Source organism: Euleptes europaea, chromosome 6, assembly GCF_029931775.1.
Source record: "Euleptes europaea isolate rEulEur1 chromosome 6, rEulEur1.hap1, whole genome shotgun sequence".
NCBI classification, from domain to species: domain Eukaryota; kingdom Metazoa; phylum Chordata; class Lepidosauria; order Squamata; family Sphaerodactylidae; genus Euleptes; species Euleptes europaea.
The window spans coordinates 33,631,821-33,652,271 of record NC_079317.1 but is presented as its reverse complement, the minus strand read 5'-3'; the positions used below and the strand labels follow the sequence as shown (position 1 = coordinate 33,652,271).

Genomic DNA, 20,451 nt, shown 5'->3' with positions numbered 1-20,451 from the left:
GGGTCACTGAGGTTATCAGGAACAGGAAGCATGTTTAATTCCCACTGCAATAGACTCCATTATTTACTTTCTCCCATATAAGTAAAAGGCTACTATTCATTCATAAGGAGAAAATTGTGTAGACCCTGTGAAGTGAAATTGTGAAGACGCTGTTGCAGTACAGGCAAAACTAAATGGCTCAGCTAACTGACTGGGATCTCACAGAGGGGTCCAGTACACCCTACAGAGGTCTTTACAGTTTACAAGACTTCCCTACACATAAATTCCACCCGTTGCAATGGTAGATTTTTTTAATATGCCAATGTGCTGATATCGTATTGTCTGTTTCTGCTACTCCATGTAATCAGAGCCCCATGCAGAGTTAAGCAGACCAATATCTTGTGAAACGGCTCCTCACAAGTAAAACTATGTTGAGTCTTGGCTTTGACCCTGTAATTAGAAGCAGAACATCCCCTGTCCCCTTCATAGGCTTGACATAATGGCAGATGTGACAGGCTTCCAGAGCACTCTTACTTTGACTGTGAGGAATATTTACAGTGCAATCATAACTATTTTAATTCAAGAAGTAAAGTCCCATTGATTTCAAATAAGCAACTTTAATATTGCAGCCTTAGGGCTCTACAAGGTAAAATGGGGGAGGTTTTGTGATCAGATCTCCCGGTGTATTTTTGAATGTTGAAAAGCAGTGCTAGGAGCTTGAAGGCTCTTTTCTCCAACCTCTTCCTTTCTGCCAGCTATTACTCTGTGGCTGTGCTCCTGTACGTGGACAGAGAGCTGTCACAATCACTAGAAGACTAAGGTGACTTCTTGGATGAAGGGCATTTCTCCACAAAGGGAAATACATAAAGAGGTAAATGACTTAATGGGATATTGTTACCTGTGCAACAATCTGAGTTTGAAAATCTCTGTCTTTTTCTCCTTGTTTGCTCATCTTTCTAGAGTCAGACTAGAGAGGATGCAAGAAATCCATAATCTGTAATTCTCATTTTTTTCTTATAATAATTAGAAGACCAGCACAGATGTTCTGAATATCAGGAATGCAGGGAAAGAGGGTGTTGTTTGTCTCCTATATGGTGGTGTTTGCTTGATCTAAGTTGCCCCTTCCTAGACGTCTATGAAGTTAGCTGTATTTGTACCTGTGAAGTTAATTTGCAGCTGTGGGGGGGGGGCAATTTAGATCAGGGAACATAAAAACATAAGAAAGGCCGTGCTGGATGGACCAAGGCCCATCAGGTCCAGCAGTCTGTTCACACAGTGGCCAACCAGGTGTCTCTAGGAAGCCCACAAACAAGACGACTGCAGCAGCATCCTACCTGAGTTACAAAGCACCTAATATAGTAGGCATGCTCCTCTGATCCTGGAGTGAATAGGTACGCATCATGACTAGAATACCCCTCTCCTCCATGAACATGTCCACTCTCCTCTTAAAGCCTTCCAAGTTGGTAGCCATCACCACATCCTGGGGCAGGGAGTTCCACAATGTAACCATGCTTTGAGTGAAGGAGCAAAGTGCAGGAGCACAGGGACCACCCTCTTCCCAGTCCTACTTCTCTGATATTAAAAGCTGATTCATAGGGCTGCTCACCTTTTTAAAAACAAAAACAAAGAACACATGAGATCCTGATTACAGATCCCCTGTGTCATGCTTAGCCTGATGTTTAAACTGGGGGAGCCCTAGTGCTGTACTATAGCCTCTCTGTGCCTCATGATTATGACTGCACCGTCTCCCTTTCCTCCAAAGAAATCTCGCCACATTTAGCTGGGAGGGGCAGGGAGGAATCTGTACTAAGCAGGATTTCTTTTTGTAGAGCGATGCAGCTGTGAAAAGCGGGCTGAGCCTCTCTCCTCTAAATGGAAAGGATCCCTGAGGTGAAAACTCCCTTCAAACCAGGTTACTGACATTTACTTAATGCCGTCTGTAGCAGGATTATCATTAAAGCTGCCCAAAAGCACATTAATCTCTCTGGATCCGTCCAAGCACTGGACTGTAATGGCATTTAATCAGAGAAGCCTTTGATTTCTAAAGACAAGTGCAAACACTGAAATATCTGCCTGTGGAACAGTTACTTATTCATGTGCAAGTGCCGTCTAGGATGGGAACATAGCTGGAGGACTGACGGAGGGGAGGAAGACGGGAGAGGCTAGCTTCTCCTGAACGCGGAGGCAAAGAGAAGGTGCACGGATGCATGCTTAGAAAGGAGCTCTTTAGGCAAAGAGGTGATCCCTGTAACAGGCCTTAGAGAGAAAACAAGAAGACAGAGAAAGAATGCTGCAATACATGAATGTATTCAGATGCAGGTTGTTGAGCCAATGTGGTAGAGTTGTTAGGATATCGGACCAGGACCAGGGGGGCCTAGGTTCAAGTCCCCACTTAGCTGTCATGCTCATTGGGAGGACTTTTGGTCAGCCCCCCTTTCTCTCTCACATGGTGATTGTGAGGAAAAAATGGAGCGGTGAGCTATGTATGCGGCTGCTTGGAAGAAAGTAGGGTTGCCAACATCCAGGTAGGTCCTGGAGATCTCCTGGGATGATGACTGATTTCCAGATGACAGAGATCAATTCCCCTGGAAAAAATGGCTGCTATGAAGGGTGGACTCTGTGGCATTATACTCCACAGAGGTCCCACCCCTCCCTAAATACTGTCCTCAGGCTCCACCCCCAAATCTCCAGGAATTTTCCAACCCAGAGTTGGCAACCCTAGAAGAAAGGTGGGATAAAAAAGATGGAAGGAAGATAGGGGAGAGAGAGATCAGGGTTTATGAAGTGTTTTTACCCTATTCTTCTTTCTGGGGAAATATTGAAGAATGAATAATTGTCCATCTGCAGAAATTAGTTCCCTCCCAAAGGCTCAAACCCCTCTACAAGGTTGCTGCCACTTAGCAACTGGGCTTAACAGTTATGGCACCCATGCTCAGCTGGGGCTGAGAAATGTGGTAAACACTTGGTAGGCCCCACAAGGGTGGGATAAAATGACCTGCAGGCTGCCAATTGGCCATCCCTTTACAAGAGGAGATGGTGGTGACATTAATTTGATTGGTTTCTGCAAGTGAGCTAGGCTTCTGAGAGTATCACTGTTAAAGGACCCCGTCCCCAGAAAATTCACCGGCTTCTTGGTTGCTCCAGTTATTTTGGAAATCCTCTGCAAGGGTGCTGCAACTTCTTCTGCTCACTTTCTCAGACCTTGCATACAAGATAAGTAAGCTGCTACGGTCGCAGATATAGCAGAAACACCATTCTCTGACTCTTGCTAATTAGATCTATTCAGTCTGAATCTCTGGTGTGTCTTGTTTATGGCCCCGTTTCTCTCCAACACTACATTAATAGCACTTCTCTTCAGTTTTGAATGTCTCCCCCACCTCTGAGCCATTCAGAGAAACTATGCCATGCCACAAATCTAACATTTATCGAGCATTACTGATTGGGGACAGCTCAAGAGCCCAGTCGTTAGATACCATTTGGTTGTCAAAACATGCAATTTCTGCAGTCATCTGGTATCTACAACAGTCACGGCAATGATATTTGTGTGTGTGTTTGATGGGTTGAAGGCTGTCCATTCTACACAAGAGTCATTATTTTAGTAATAAAGAGCTGTAAGTGAATTATCTGAGGGATATGCGCTCTGCGCTGTAAGTCTACTCCCCCTGCCCTCCTGCAGGATGATTGTGAGTTGCAGCTGCAGAGAAATTTCAGAACAGTCTCTAAGTCTTTTGGTCCTCTTATTGAATGGACCACCTCCTTTCATCTTTCCTTTATTTTCACAAGATCTCAAAGCTCTCAAATATTAACCTCACCATTTCAAGGAAGTGGTAAGAAACAGTCTTGTCAGCTTGGGATTGGAGGCACCATTATGAGCGATTCATCTCCCAGCGTTAGAATGTCAGACCACACACTGGAATTAAAAGCCAGAAAGCCCACAATGATGCCCTTCACCTTACCATAAAACCTTCTTCCTTGCTTTGTCTCATCTCAGCAGAGATGACTTGCTTCACCCAGCTGGCTTTGGAGAACCACGATCATAGCAGATGTGCTGTGAGGAGGAGGGGGGTACAGAAGTAATGGATATGAAGCACCTTTGACTCTCCAACTGCTGTCTAAGACTCAGGTTTATATTGGCATTAGCAATGCCACATACTACAGTGTCACTGTAGGAAGATTTATGACACCATGATGCTCTATGAGAGGGCAGGCACGTTCTGAGAGAAAGCAGAACTCTGCTTCCGGTCGGGAGTCCAACAGCCAGATCTTCATAATGGTACAGTCCTAGGCAGATGGAATGGACTGTGCCATTTCACTGTAGTTGGGTTTCGTATGTTTAATGCTTCCGTATGTTTAAAACGTTGCCAGTAGAAAACTACAAAATTAGCAATGGGCTGGGCTAAGACTTTTCTCCCTGATATGTTTTCTTCATGCATATTTCTTTTCCCCGTACAGGGTAGCATGCAAAAATGGAGTGACCCTTGAAATTCTGTAGTCCGCTCTACTGTTTCAGGATACAACCACCTCATTCTGCCATAGACCTGGCCCAAAATGCTGGTTTGATGGTGGGTTCCAAACAGAACCCTTTCTCAGCTCTATGAACAGCTCTATTGCTAATTGCCCCTTCATTTCAGCCACACATTCTACAAACCACATGACAGACCTATATTTCTCCCTCCTTGTCGCAACGATGTTAGCATCTCCACTCCTGGAGAGCAAATACTCCATATCTTCTGCCTTTGCTTTCTGGATCATCCTACGCTCCCGCTCATGAGGAATGCAGCTGTCCGTTGTGGTGCTGAGCAAGCTATAGTGTCCAGACCTTCCCTCTCCCACTGCCTTTGCCAATTTCACACCAATTTGACCGGGGACCTGCAAAAGGCAGGTTTTAAAAAACGCACATCCACTAATCCAATTAACCTTCGATTAAGGTTCCAAAATCAATGCTATTCTTTTGGCCTGAGGAGGTAATATCGAGCCCTGAGAAATGAGCTACATCACGACCTTTACTTTTAATGAGATCAATAGACGTTAGTGTCTCCGTCTCTTAAAATAATTGGCAAATATTATGGCTGGATTAAGGCCAACAGCTAGTATCTGTTCTGAATGGAAAGAGACAGGGATAAATAGAATCAAAACCTGAAAGGACACCGTCTTGCACTGTCTGCTCCATCTAAGGCCATTTATGCATGGGAGGTTTTGCCTTGGATTTGCCACACATTTTCCCCATCTGAATTCTCATAACTCAAAAATAAGCCCCCATGCAGAGTTTTGAGAAATTAGATGGGAAAAATGGGCATCTAGAGAGTGGCAAATTCAAGGCAAAACCTCCCATACATAAATGGCCTAAGATTTTCCAGTGATCAGTGGGGACATGAATTCACCAGCAGAAACTAGGGTGGACAGTATGCAATATATCTAGAATACAACAGAGCACAGCAGTCCATGTTGCCTGTTTAGGATCAGGCATATGGACAACTGTAACACAAACATAGCCAGGTGAACTTACCATGATTAGAATTCGCTGCATAAATGCGAGGTGAGCTTCTCAATTTTTTTTTTTAATGAAATTCATCTTGATTACTATGCCAGTCAGTGTTGTGTCTGCAATGTAGTGACTTGTACTACAGGGCCAAATTGCATCTCAATAATAAGTAACATTGCAGAACGTATCCCTTGGGATCATAATTAGTTCATCATTGCTCATAGTTTAACCTCTCTTTGCTCCTGTGCAGTTGGGTGCATGTGTTAAGTGACCGACACAGGATACATTGCCTGCGTTTTGCACCCACTCGTTCAGCAAGATCTGTTTTGTGAACTGATCGGAAGATTAGCTAGGTTCATTGGAAAACAGAAAAGCTAAAATTATATTAAATCCTCGACTGTTTGATCAAATTATAAATATAAAAAACTGTGCATAAAATCCATCAACTTTGGTTACCTATATAAGTACCATATGTGCGTGTTAAATGACGTCAAGTCGCTTTCAACTCATTGCGACCCTATGAATCAATGTCCTCCAAAATGTCCTATCTTTTACAGTCTTGCTCAGATCTTGCAAACTGAGGGCCGTGTGTAATTACTTTCCCCTAGTCACTAGGCTGATCCTGCATCAAGCAGGGGGTTGGACTAGATGGCCTGTATGGCCCCTTCCAACACTATGATTCAATGAGTTCCAAAGATAAAGTGATGGTGCCGAATATGGACAGAGGCACACAACAACAGATGTCTTCTTTGGTCTACATAAGAGTTTGGTACCAGAGGATTACAGTGCTCCAGAAAGAAATTAAGGAGGAAACATAACACAGCTAACACTGTTCAACAGATAAGCCTTTTAGAATTCAAGGTTACTGCTTTTTGCTGCACAGAACTACCTGTTCACAATAAGCATGTGTGATATATTTGGATTACATTGTGCGATCCCTTTGACACTGAGGATAAATTATCCCTTCCTTAACTAAATACTCAGCACCATGCCCCTTTCTAAGCAAGTATTTACAAACTGCTGTTGCATCCCTCTTGACTCATTCTTTCAAAGCTCACAAAAGCTGCCTTATTGTTCCTTAGTCTTTTTTCCCCCTCCTGGTTTCATGAAGCTCCTTAAATCCCTGTCAAGTATTTTATACTGCCGCTTCCTCTGCAGTTCATCTTATTAAGGACGTTAGAATTGCTATACTTTGGACCAGACCAGCACTCCATCTAACTTAGCATTTTCCCCCTACAGTGGCCAGCCAAATGCTATCAGTCCCTTGCTGTTGCTAGTATGATAGTCAGAGGTATACTCCTTTTGAAACTGGAGGCTCCACTGTTTTTTATTTACATGGCAGTAGCATCCAGTCATGTTTTTGTTGGTCAAGAGGCATTCCATTATTTGTTTTCTTTACAGTTCTTATTTTTTTCCAGTCCAATGCATGAGTAGCTTGGCTTGAGTTTAATTCTCCACAGGAGATCGTGGGATTGTGATGGAGAGCTCCGTATAAATGTTTACACAGTGTGTGGCAGCGGTGGGGAAAAAAAAAAGGCAAATTCTATACTAGGGATTATTAGGAAAGGGACTGAAAACAAAACAGCCAGGATCTCCATGTCCTTGTACAGATATATGGTGCAGCTGCATTTGGAATACTGTGTACAGTTCTGGCCACAGTATCACAAAAACAATATCGCAGAGCTGGAAAAAGCATAGAAAAAAAAAGCAATTTAAATGATTAAGGGGCTGGAGCACCTACTCTTCGAGGAAATGCTGAAGTGTTTAGGGCTTTTGAGTTGAGGAAAAAAAGACCATTTTGGAAGGACATAATAGAGGTTTATAAAATTAAGCATGGTATAGTGAAAACGGATAGAGCATTTTCTCCTTCTCCCATGATACTAGACTTGGGGGCATTCAATGAAGCTTTTGGGCAGTGCAGATAAAAGGAAGCAATGCTTCACGGTGGAGTTCACGGCTACAGGAGGTAATGATGCTGGCTAATTTAGAAGGATTTTAAAATTTCTGGAGGATAAGGCCGCCTTCATGTTTGGGGGCATCAGATCTCTGAATACCATTCCTGGGGCAAACAACAGGGAAAGGGAACCTTGGCCCTCATGCCTTGCTTTTAAGTTTCTAATGGAAGTGGTTACATTAAGTTAGATGTGTCTCCCCAGGTATAAGCGAGCTATCTCCAAAAGAGAAGGAAACCAAGAGGGAACAGAGGGGATAGAAACTGTGGGGGAAAGGCTTGAGCTGGAAGTGGGGAATAGAAAGAGGTGAGGGTAAACGGGTGCCGCACTGGGTTTTGCAGCATAGGAGAGAGGAGGAAGGCTGTGGAGAAAAGTGGCATAATGCCCAGGAGCTAGTTGGAAGAAAATGGAAGAGAAAAGGAAATGTGTTGCTGGTGGAGAGAGAGATTGCTGGTATGGGGCTTCTAGAGAGTGGAGCAGAAAGAGGGAAAGGGAGTAGAGGGATTGGGTTGGGACCGAGCTTACGAATGTGATGAATAAAGAGGCCTGTGTGTGTAAAGGGACATCAAGTCACAGCCGACTTATGGCAACCCCATAAGGTTTTCAAGGCAAGAGACTTTAGAGGTGGTTTGCCATTGCCTGCCTGTCTACATAAGTGACCCTGGACTTTTCTTGGTGGTCTCCCATCCAAGTTCGTTTCAGGGGTAACCCTGCTTAGCGTCCGAGATTTGATAAGGTTGGGCTAGCCCGGGCCATCTAGGGCAAAGCAAAAAGACACTCAGGGAAGGATAAATAGGGAGAGAGGCAGAGGAAGCAAAGTGCTTACTTTGCCTGATCCTGAAGCGTAACAGTCAAGATTCCCAGTGGCGGAGGGACATTCCTGATGTGAAGCTGATCTGAACCAGACTGAATCTTTTTTTTTTTAATATTTTTTATTTTTCATTGTTAAGGTGAACAGAAGGGAAAATAGGGAGTGGGGAAATAAGGTTATATAGACTTAATCTTGTCAAGTGTGATAGCGGTGGAAGAATAGTCCTGGGGTAATAACTGAATGTAAAATACCAGTCGAAAAGAGAGTCGTTGCATATTTAAAATCCGTACCCTTTTATGACAGCAGTGAGAACAAGATTTTCTGAGTACCTGAGTTACTTCAAAGCGGGAGGGTGCTAATCTGTTGATTAAGCCTTTATTATTTTCCCCGGGTGGGTCTGTGAGGGACTCTCTTCAAGGGAGTGGAATATTAGGTTGCTGTCCCACAAGCACTGGTCATTCAGTTTGGTTTGGCCGTGAGGAGATTCCACTGAGTCCCTTGATGAAATTGTGATGGTTCATCCTGGAGGTCTGGCTGTCTCATCATGAAATGGCATTTTGTTGAGGTGAATTTCTACCATGAGACTCTGGTTCGAGCCAAGATGGAGTCTGCCTGTACCTTTGGCTGCACAAGCCCTGGAGTGTAGGAGGCTCTGGCAGTAACAGTATACTGGACTAGATGGACCATTGGTTTGATCCAGCAGGGCTCAGAGAACGTAGATCGATATGTTCTCCTTATGTCTACTGATGGCATTTCTCCACAATTGGTCCTTTTAAAACTTAATGTTATTTACTTGGTTCTCATCTCTTTCCATCTGGAATAATGGTTGGCAGTGATAGGAGATAGGATTCCTGTCACACTGGAGGGTCCAGCAAGTGTACCGTTGGCCACTGAAGTTGAAATAAGCAGCACTTTATCTGACAGCATACCTGCATAAAAGATTTATATGAGTTTCAGAGTCATTCCTTTTCCCCAGGGAAACTCTGGAAGCTGTAATTCTGTGAGTGAAGCTAGAGATCTCCGACAGAGAATTCTCACCACTCTCCAGTTCCCAGATTTCTTTTGGGGAAGCCACAGTAGTTTAACTGGTGTATAAGCAGCATAAATTTGTAATCTGGGCATAGCAACTAGCAGGCTGAGATGAGATTTTTTTTTTTAAAAAAAAAATAGGTCCTTCAATTTATTTTCCAACTGCTTTGTCCCCAGGCGTTAGCATCACCAGCTTCTGCCTTGAATCCCAAAATTCATGAAATTCAAGCTCTCTCTTTTTTTAATACTGATTGGTCCAGTAAACAATCTGTTGCAGCTGCTGTTCTCTAATTAAATGAGCATTCATCTCATCATTAATACAGTGTAATATTTTGACATTTATATTTTTAAGCCATTACATTTTGTTCATGACAGAAGGCAAAACCAAAAGAAACAAATGCAACCAGGAGTCAAGTTATGAGTGATATTCACTGGAAGGTGTTATTTTCGACGCTCTATAAAGCACAGATCCCCCAGTTCGTGCAGGTTTCTTTCCTCTTCAGCTGTCATGCAAGTTCACAACTGCATGTGCCACATTCCTGGAATAACACCTCTGAGCATGCATATTTGCATCAAGAGAGGCTTTTTCAAAGTCTCCCTTTTTGTCGCACTTGTGCATATGCACATATGCACACACATACACACATGAAGGCGTCTCACCTTGGACAGGCAAATTCACTGGGTGGGCTGGGCAGCACGCACAGCCTGGGTGATATATCAGCTGCCTCTCCACACACTGGGCACGGATAGTGCCTCTTATTATTGCTGCTTTGTGATTAATGTTGATGAACACATTTAAATTTCTGCCAGTGCTCTGGCTGCTGCCTGGCCTCGATGTGCTCAGAATCCCAGCAAGCTGGCTGCGTTCGGGGATGTTATGCCGGTGGGAGGGGGTGGGTGTCTGTGCTTCACATGCCTCTTTGAGTCTCAGCAATGCATCTTGCAGGCAGAAACACTCCCCCCCCCATCTCAGCCCACACAGAAGGGATTTGCAGGCCATAGAAGGAAAAGAGGTGTTTTCGGGGGGGGGGGGAGAATAGGTATTCGAGAGCAAAACCCACACGAGAGCACCTGTCATTGTACTGAGACTCCTGCCCTTCAGGCTTCAGGTCTGTTGCCTCATGATCTGAATTGTATTAGCTTCTGAAAAGAAGTGGTGGTCTGGACTTCTATAAAGCAGTGCAGTAGATCTCTACCTTGGTCCCCTGTACAGTTTCAACTTGTGGCTGCCCTCAGTTATAGGCCTGGCGGAATAGTTCCATTTTGCAGGCCCTGCAGAACTCTTTAAGTTCTTGCTAGTAGTTCCATGAAAGAGGTTGTTTCCTTTCATGAGAACATGAGAAGAGCCTGCTGGATCAGACCAGTGGTCCATGTAGTCCAGCATCCTATTGTATGCAGCAGCCAACCAGTTGCCCTGTGGGGCCAAACAGGTAGGGTTGCTAGGTCCTCCCTCCCAATCAGCGGGAGGTTTTAGGGGGCAGGGCTGGGGCAGCCGTGGGTTGTGTGCAGGCGTGTGCACACAATGATGGCACTTCCGGTTTGACTTCTGGAAGCACCGCATTGCCACGGGCGATTTAAATGTTTGAGTGTCAAAGCAGCCGTGGCGATGTGGTGCTTCCAGAAGTAAAACCGGAAGTGTCTCATCATGTGCGTGCACCTGCACACACACACACGGCTGCCACTCCAGAGAGGCTGGGTGGATTGGCAAGCAATTGCCCACCAATACCACTCACCTGGCAACTCTACAAACAGGGCATAATCATAGAGGCTGAGGCCCTCCCCTGCTGCTGCCTCCCAGCACTGGTGTTCAGAGGTTTGCTGCCTTTGGATGTGGAGGCTTCCTTCAGTCACCATGACTGGTAGCCATTGATGGACTGATGATGATTAGGATAGGAAGTGAAGTGGAAGGTTCAGCCACAGAGCACGAAATACTCTACCACGGAAAGTCTGCCATGGAATTCCAGTTATTTACAGAGGATTCGGGGGCATGTTGTAGGGTGCCCAAAATGTATGAGACATTGGCCATGTTTGTTAGTCCTTTCCATTGCTTGATGTGAACTGAGAGTGTGACACAGAACACACCCAACAACCTCCGTCACGGAAGAAGATCAGTATTGTACGGGTGAGGAAGAGAGCAGGCTGTCTTTCTGGGCTTATCGATCATAGGTCTTTTAATTAAGGAACGTTTGGTAAGCTTTCAGTAAACAGCAAGGTTTTCTCAGATTACATTTAAAAGCTACGGGACTCATTCATAGGTTTCTTTCCAACCCCGACTCTATCCTTGGGTTGCCAACCTCCAGGTGGGGCCTTGAGATTTCCTGCTATTACAGTTGATCTCCAGGCAATAGAGATCAGTTCCCCTAGAGAAAATGGCTGCTTTGGAGGATGGACTCTATAGTATTGTACCATGATGAAGTCCCTCCCCTCCCCAAACCCCTCCCTCCCCAGGCTGTACCCCCCAAATCTCCAGGTATTTCCCCACTCAGAACTGGCACCCCTATTCCATCCAGATTTTTTTGATTGCTGAGTCAGTTCGCCCCCCCTCCACCCCCACATTTGGGGGAAGCAATTTCGTAAACAATATTGTCAACATATGGTTAGCATTCTTGGAGTTCTTGGAAATACGATCATCATTCATAGCTCATCTCACCCTCCCTTTTTTCGTTGTGTATGTCTGTTTGTAACTATATGTTGTCTTCCAATTCTGGACACAGAGCTATGTGGGTGGGAAAGAATTATGGAGTAACATCAGGAGAAATTTGGGACTGTTTAGATTTTTCCATAAGCACAGAAAACGTTTTGTTAAATTTAAATTTTTAAAAGATAGTTTCAGAGGGTAGCCTTGTTGGTCAGCAGTAGAACAGCTAGATTCGGGTCCAGTGGCACCTTGGAGGCCAACAAGATTTTTGGTGTGTAAGCTTTTGAGAGTCAAAGCTCCCTTCCTCAGATACAAAGGGAGCTTTGACTCTCAAAAGCGTATACCCCCAAATCTTGTTTTCTAAGTTGCTACTGGACTCGAATCTAGCAGTAAGCTTTTTAAAAAAAATGTTGAATAAGGTGATGAAGATAAAGTGGAAAAAGAGCAGCAATCTTAGCCATATTAATTTGGCTCCTACAGATGATTAAAATAATGTGCCGGATTAATAATATCTCTGACCCTAACACCCACCCACCCCATTTGTGTGAGATGGGGAGGTTATATGCCCATGCTTGCTTGGCAAGGGGATCTCTCTCACTTCCTGTGGAATCCACCTTCCTTACAGATCTGTTGGGCAAGCGGAAGGCTTGTTGCTGGTGGCTAAACAGAAAAACCCCCTCCAATTCCTGACACAATTTCATTGTTTGCTGTTTATACTGTGCATTTGGTGATCTGCCAAGGATCATTTATAATAATTGTCTTTTAATTGCTTATTGGACAGCCTGCTGCGGGGCTGTTTGTGTCTTGCTGGGGGATAGAGGTTGTCAGGCAGTGTGAGTGTGTGTGTGTGTGTGTGTGTACTCGTATGTGGCTGTTTTGTTGCATAGGGGAGGGGCGAGCATGCCCCCATTATGAAAGAGATATGCAAAGCTCCAGGGCTGTTTACTGACTCTAAGCAGGCTTTTAACTTTAATAAAATGGTGTGGTGATAAGGAGATGGTTGTGGAGGGGGGTGGGTGGGATTGATGAGGGGGGCTGCAGAGGCAGTGACAGGATGATTTAAACAGCTTCATGGTGTCGTTTCGTCTTTGCAGACATCATAAATCAGATGAACATCTAGTCGAGCCAGGAGGGATGGAGAGTGGCAGAGCAAGAGCAGGGAAGGGACAGTGAGATTCTCGTACGCACCAGAGATGAAAACACTGTGGCCACTTTTCATGAAACATTTCCTGAGTCACCTTATTGACATCACATTGACCCAGAGTTCAGGCAGGTTCACATTCCCATATTCTCAGAAGTATGGCACTCTCTGTGTACTAGTGAGAGAGAAGCCACGCCTCCCAAGAGGGTACTTTGAAGGCTACAAGGATTAACGTCTAGACATTAGGAAGAATGGTGGTAAGCTCTCCTTCCCTGGAGGTTTTTAAGTAGAGGTTAGATGGCCATCTGTCAGCAATGCTGATTCTATGACCTTAGACAGATCATGAGAGGGAGGGCATCTTGGGCATCTTCTGGGCATAGAGTAGGAGTCACTGGGGGTGCGTGGGGGGGAAGTAGTTGTGAATTTCCTGCATTGTGCAGGGGGTTGGACAAGATGACCCTGGTGGTCCCTTCCAACTCTATGATTCTATGATTCTATTATGTACACAGGACTGCTGCCAAAAATGGTAGCTCTGACTACCTCTCTCTTCCTCCTCCATGTGTAGTAAAACTTGCTGGTATCCTTACTTGATGTCGAGCAGAAGCAGGGAGAGACACAGCATTATCTCATCAGGATATGGATATGTTTTACTATGTTTTAAAGAGGGTGGAAATTGTCATGGGACTTATGTTTTCAGTTGAAATCTCATACTCATGTTTACTGAAATTTGTGACTTCACCCTAATTCTTTATGACAAAATAGAGATTTGTAACCACTAATGTGCATCTTTAAGCCTATGGCTGTGTACAAGAATGGAAACGCTTGCAACTGCAAGCTCGTTTTCTAAATAAGCGTAGTTTTGAGACTTTTGAAAAATGGCTGGTTCCTGTGTTATATGTGTGGATTATATTTACGCTATGTTAGAGACAAACTAGTGTTCTTGTATTGCTTATGAATACAGCCTGTCTCTTCTCTGGATTGATGTCTCTCACCAGGATACACGCCTTGTCTGAAACAAGGGGTCATTTCGCAATACTTTTTAAAAGCCATACCTAAGGTGTTTTATGTATATGTCAAAAAGTGTAAACTGAAAGCAAAAGCAGCTGTTTGCAAACATATATGTCATAAAGGAATTCTTGCTGAGGAGCTGGGGTTGGCTGCACTCCATGATAAACCCAGGTTTATCTCTAAATGATATGTAAAATGGCCCTTAGATGGGCATTTCACTTCTGCTTTTTTCCCAGAGACCCTCTTTCAAACTCAACTCCCCATTAATTCTTCTGCTGGACAGGAAAAATGGATATGTTTCTGATCCTTCAGAATCTCTGCTTGGTAGACCTTATTTTAGCGTAGTCTAGGGAATACTTCCAACTTTCCCTCAACCCTGTGCCCTTTTCCTGCATAGGCTAATGATCTATTCTGCATCTGTACTATTGGTATGGTATCTGAAGAAGTGAGCTGTGGCTCACGAAAGCTCATACCCTACCAGAAAATATTTTTGTTAGTCTTTAAGGTGCTACTGGACTCTTGCCCTTTTTGACTACTGCAAACAGACTAACACGGCTACCCACTGTGAACTGTACTATTGGAGTAAGACATGCCAAGCACACATTAAAATACTTTAATGTAAATACTCCCACATTTCTCCTCTGATTCTGGAGTAAGCAGCATGTAAAGCACGTGCCGTCATTTGCTAACCCTTTGCCAGCTGACCATGCCAGTAGGTAGTACCCTTCTCCCCTTACTGTTCCTTGGCAAATAAGCTTGTCTTAATGTGGGCCCTCCTCCTTTGTTCTCCTCAGCTCTCTCGCAACCTGGGGAAGATGTACAGTGAAATGATCTTTGTGAATGGCTTTGTGCACTGTGACCCTCATCCTGGCAATGTGCTGGTGAGGAAGTGCCCAACCACATGCAAGACACACATCATCCTTCTGGACCATGGGCTGTATCAGGTATGTGGAGAGTCATGTGAGCCGGCATGGTTATGGTCAGACATGCCAGCAGGCGTCCATCAGCAGCAGCAGCTTAGGACACTTTTGGGAGGAAAAGCAAGTAGCGGGTAGAGGTGGGGTCTGAGGGATGCAAGGAATGATCATACAGTAGGATGGGGTGGGTGAGGGAACTAGTGGGGCAAGGACTGGGGCATGGGTAGAAGAAGAGGACTGGCATTCATGGAGAGGAGAGGAGCAGCCAGGGAAACTCACCTGACCAGACCATTGATGGAAAGTGCCATCAAGTGGAGCTGACTTATGGCAATTCCATAGGGTTTCCAAGGCAAATGATGTTCAGAAGTGGTTTGCCATTGCCTGCCTCTGTATAGCAACCCTGTTTTCCTTGGTGGACTCCCATCCAAATACTAACCATGGCCAACCCTGCTTAGCTTCTGTGATCTGACCAGATTGAGCTAGCCTGGGCCATCCAGGTGTCCCGAGCCCTGGGACGCACCCACCCACTCAGGATGTGCACAGCCACTCTCCCCAGCATGCTGCCGACCTCACAACTTGGGGTTGGGGGGAGAGTGGGCCTAGGAGAGGTGCCACCTACTCCCCCATCCCTGGTGTGGAAACCTGCCGAGCCAACTCACCTGGCAAAGAAATAATCAAGGGAACCCAGGAGCAGGCAGGGGCAGACAGAGCAGCAACTGGAGGAGTGCTAGGGCAGAGCGAAGCAACAGAAAGTGCCCAGACCATTGTGAAACAGATGAGCGGTGGCAGGGCAAGGGTAGGACAAAAGTGAGCCACATGGCCAGACCTCAGGCCTAACACAGACACTGGGAGGGGCCAGAAAGGCCCACGTGTGAGGGATGGCTGTTAAACCTTCGGAAGGGGTGAGGTTAAGGCAGCACTAGGAGAAGAATAAGAATAATTGGTTTTTATATGCTGACTTTCTCTACCGCCTAAGGCAGAATCAAACCGGATTACAATCACCTTCCCCTCCCCTTTCCTCCCCACAACAGACACCCTGTGAGGTATGTGAGGCTGAGAGAGCTCTAAGAGAACTGTGACTAGCCCAAGGCCACCCAGCTGGCTTTGTGTATAGAAGTGGGGAAACACATCCAGTTTACCAGATTAGCCTCCACCGCTCATGTGGAGGAGTGGGGAATCAAACCCGGTTCTCCAGATCTGAGTCCACCCACTGAGTGGGTTGAGTCACCTCTGTAAATTGGAGGGAAACATAGAGGCCAGGGAGGAGACAGGCTGAGAGGTTGCTGGGGTACAGGGAACCTAATGGCTGGAGAGAAAGACAGATCATCCTAGACCTTTCACTCTGAGGCTGACGAAGCTTTGCTTGGCTGACCATCGGTGATGACATTAGAGGGGATGGAGCAGGACGAGGAAGGGGCGAGTCCTCACACCAGGTCAGGGTGACCAGCTCATTAGGGCAATATAATCTGAATGGACAAGTAAGTCTGTCAAGGCTATCCAAGATTCTCAGTAAGAATGACATTGTTAAATATTTCACTCAAGGTGGTATAAAGTACAGTTGGCCAACTGGGGGTGGTGGGAGTGGTTCGGACCCCATCCAAGGCGAATGCCACTCATACCCAGGTGTGTTAAACAGGAGTGATAGCCCGATCACCCCCTTCATGAATGAAAATGGCAAAGCATTGATACTTGATATTTGCTATCTAACTCTGCTTTTCTGTGGAATCCAGTATCTTCAGCTTTGAATACTGGTGATAGTATTTGAAAGTGTTTTGCTGGGTCTTGCATTTCTGATTGATTTTTTTCCCCTTGAAAAATTCTTCCGCTCTCTTAAGACCCTGACAGACAGCTTCCGCTTGGACTACTGCCGACTCTGGCAGGCCTTGATCAAAGCTGATATGAAGCGGGTGCAAAAATACAGCCGGAGATTGGGAGCTGGTGACCTGTATCCCCTCTTTGCTTGCATGCTCACTGCCAGGTCCTGGGAATCGGTCAACAGGGGCATCGACCGGTTGCCGGTTACAGCGAAAGAGGTGCATTTTTTTGTTCTACTTTATCTAGCAGTTTAAAATTAATGATAAATAAGGATGCTGTTCTATGAACACTTTAATAGTGAAGTTGAATGGATATCTATGGACTTTTATGCAAGGCTGCTTCCCTCGCGGTCACCCCTCCAATGACTTTGGGTCTTTATTTTGATTATGCATGCCATTTCCGACTGTCAGAGGTCGCCTCGCTCTCCCCCTGCATTTGCCCATGTTTTTCCTGTGTTTTGAAATTCGAGATAAAACAGGTCCCTCAAAACGTGGGCAAAACCCGGGCAAATGCAGGGGAGAGTGAGGCGACCCCTGCATAATCAAATCAAAGACCCAAAGTCATTAGAGGGGTGACCACAAGGGAAATAGCCATGCATAAAAGGCCTACATTAAAAGGGGGCCTATGATTCTTGAGCTACATTTGCTCTATAGGTAGGCTGTTAGTATAGCTCAGCTAGAGCTGCAAAGGCTTACAGGGCTGTTTTGTGAAACTCTGTGGTTCTTATGATAGAGGGATCATCAGCTCAAGAATACATCAGCTCAAGAATACAGCTTTGCATGCAGAAAGTCCCTAGCTCAATTATTTATTGGCTTATATGGTACCAGGTATGTGTGTACTGCTTTACAGAATATAAGAAGATAGACATCTGCCCCAAGGAGTTGGCAATCTAGAATCTTAGGCAACAGAGGGGAGGGAGCAATATACCAGGGAAGAATATCTTTCATCTAGGTTACATTTGTAGAATCAGCAGGAGTGGGGAAGTAAGGGATTGTGCCTTCATAAAAAAAGGTGGGGCTTAAAGACACCCATGAACACATGAAGCTGCCTTCTATTGAGAATGGCCATTGTTCTGTCAAGGTCAGCATTGTCTACTCTAACCTTGGCAGCAGCTCTTCACAGTCTCAGGCAGGTCTTGAAGTCACCTGGTACCTGCTCCTGTTAACTGGAGATGCCAAGGGTTAAGCCTAGGACATTCTGCATGGAAAGCAAATATGACTGGCGCCAGCACTGCCAGTCGAAGCCTCTCTTCACCATCTTCTACACATCTCTAACCTGCCTCTTCCAGGATGTGGCAATTCGGACCAACGCTGCCACTTACCTACCTCAGATCAACACGCTTCTCAACAACGTCCCTCGCCAGATGTTGCTGCTACTGAAGACCAACGATTTACTGAGGGGGATCGAGTCAGCTCTGCAAACGCGAGCCAGTGCCAGCTCCTTCCTCAACATGTCCCGCTGCTGCATCCGAGCGGACTCCGCGTGAGTTCTTCAGGATCTCTGATTTCTGTTATCTCTACTCCTTAACTGGACAATTCCTCTTTCCTCCACTCTGCAAAGGCTCATGTTATAGGACACACAACATGTGTGATTCTTGCCTGGGGTAGGCCGGAAGCGGTGTCATGAAATATTTAGCACCCACCCCCGCTTTCAATTTCATTAAATCTGGTTGGAGTGATTGTAAGCGAGGAGTGGAGTTGCAGGTGGAGAGAGGAGATTGCCTTTCCCTGTTGAAGGAAGGACAAAAAGGAATTGTAGGCAAGGGAGGGAGATGTGTTTCTTTTCTTTTTTCTTCCCCTGTTATTGTCTCTATTGTACTCATGCTTGTGTAAAGTATGGAGAGACAAGGCAGGATCCCACAGTCCATGAGTGTAAGATGCTGAAGGTCGCAGATCTTTCCCACATTTCCCTCCCTAAGTGGACTAGTAGTTCTGCTGATGGAAGAAGGGAGTGATTTTGTCCCTTCCCCTTGCTCACTGAGAGCCAGTAAGGTGTAGTGGTTAGAGTCCCAGACTAGGATCAGGGAGACCCAGGTTCAAATCCCCACTCTACCATGGGACTTGCTGGGTGACCTTGGGCGAGTCACACACCTAACCTACCTCCCAGGGTTGTTTGCTTTGGGTTCCCATTGGGGACAAAAGTGGGGTACAAAGGAAGTAAATAAATATCCTGACCTATGTGGCAATTCCTCTGCACATGTCCATGACCCTGGGAATAAACTTTCCTGGGTTTGGAAAGGAGAGAGGAACATGGAAAAGATCTATGATCCTCCTGTGTTGTGGGATCCAACCCGCCTGGTTTAGAGGCAGGGATGGGAGGAGCAGTTGAAGTAAAAGGGAACCTTTTAGATAAGGATGGCCCGTGCAAGCCGACAGACACTGGTATTTTGTACTGTGCCCAGCCTGGGCTCATGAATGGTTTCAGGAAGTGTTCTTGCATGCGTCTAGTTGATTCAAAGTGTTCCTTCCTTTCTCTTTTTTAATTAAAAAAAATTAATTACCCCAAACAAAAAAATACCCATATAACAAAATATAACAACAATGGTGGTAAGTCTACTGATAAGCATCTATAAGAGGTTTCCAAATATCTAAAAATACATCCATGTTCAATTGTTGTCTGTATGCCACATGTTTAAATAGTGATATAGTTGTAAGGTCCTCAGTCCACTGGACGTGTCCATCCTTTCCTGTATCTTATGCAGGTATCAGAGGAGCAAGACTGATTCGCTCTACAGGAAGGCACAAATATCCCTCTCTGAAGCCCTGGGCCTGTGGCAGATCAACTTGTACGAACTCTTCCTGCGGCTGAAAGGCTCCCAGCTGGGGAACTGGGTCATCGCTTTCTTGAGCTGGATGCACCACTGCTCATAGTCAAACGAACTGGTGGGAGAAGCTGAGGCTGTTGCTTCCTCACCTTTCCTGACTGTCGCCATAGGTCCATATTTATTCCACTGGAGTTTTCTCGTACAACATGGTGCTGTCCGGCGTTGCCTTTCTCAGGGCCACACTGTCTCTGGCATGGAAATGGGGGAAAGCAATGCAAGACAGCCCATGGAGCTTGGAGGCAGCCGGAAATCCTGGTTTCCAGTCATAGTTCATGGAAGAAGTTGGCTTGGGTGAGGGAGGTTGAAGCCTTTCACATTTTTAGGGGGTCTCTCAGTGAAGTCTTTAATAAAAATACATTTTCTGTATCTCCATACATGAGAACAAAGGGGCAGCCAAGTGGACAATGGATGGGAAGGCAATCCATTGTTCTTTGAATGATACTCCCAGAGACTGTGAAGTCAAGAGTTGGGTGCGAAGACTTCTGTCCTGCCTCTGTCACTGATTAACGGTGAGCCTTTGGACAAGTCAACCTACACCTTCTTGGCCTTCATTGCCTGATTACAGAATGGAGGCAGCACTTCCAGCCTGTCTTTGAAACGTCCCAAGAGAAAGCACTGCTGAATGGCAACATATTATTGTCTCAGAGTTAATTCATAAGATAGTGCTGGTCACGTGTGCGTGTTGCAAAGGCAAATAAAGAATGGGTGCCCTCCAGTGGGAGGATGAAGGTCCACGTTCCTTTGTCCGGCCTCTTCTTACGTGCTGTTTTTGCCCCAAGAGTGGCGACATGTCACTCGTAGTCAAGCACATTCCCATATGATGATTTTGCCCCTTTATCACTCATTGCTGAATCA

At 45.5% G+C, this 20,451-nt stretch overlaps 1 protein-coding gene across 1 annotated transcript in view; it reads left to right on the top strand.

The window, feature by feature from the left end:
- Positions 1-19,642, top strand: part of ADCK1 (aarF domain containing kinase 1) — a 124,411-nt gene extending 104,769 nt beyond the window's left edge. Inside the window, exons 8-11 of the mRNA XM_056851259.1 lie at positions 14,835-14,984; positions 16,793-16,990; positions 18,061-18,254; positions 19,474-19,642. Of these exons, the coding sequence (XP_056707237.1) occupies positions 14,835-14,984; positions 16,793-16,990; positions 18,061-18,254; positions 19,474-19,642 (711 nt within the window). The remainder of the gene's footprint in view (positions 1-14,834; positions 14,985-16,792; positions 16,991-18,060; positions 18,255-19,473) is intronic.
- The last annotated feature ends 809 nt before the right edge of the window (positions 19,643-20,451 follow it).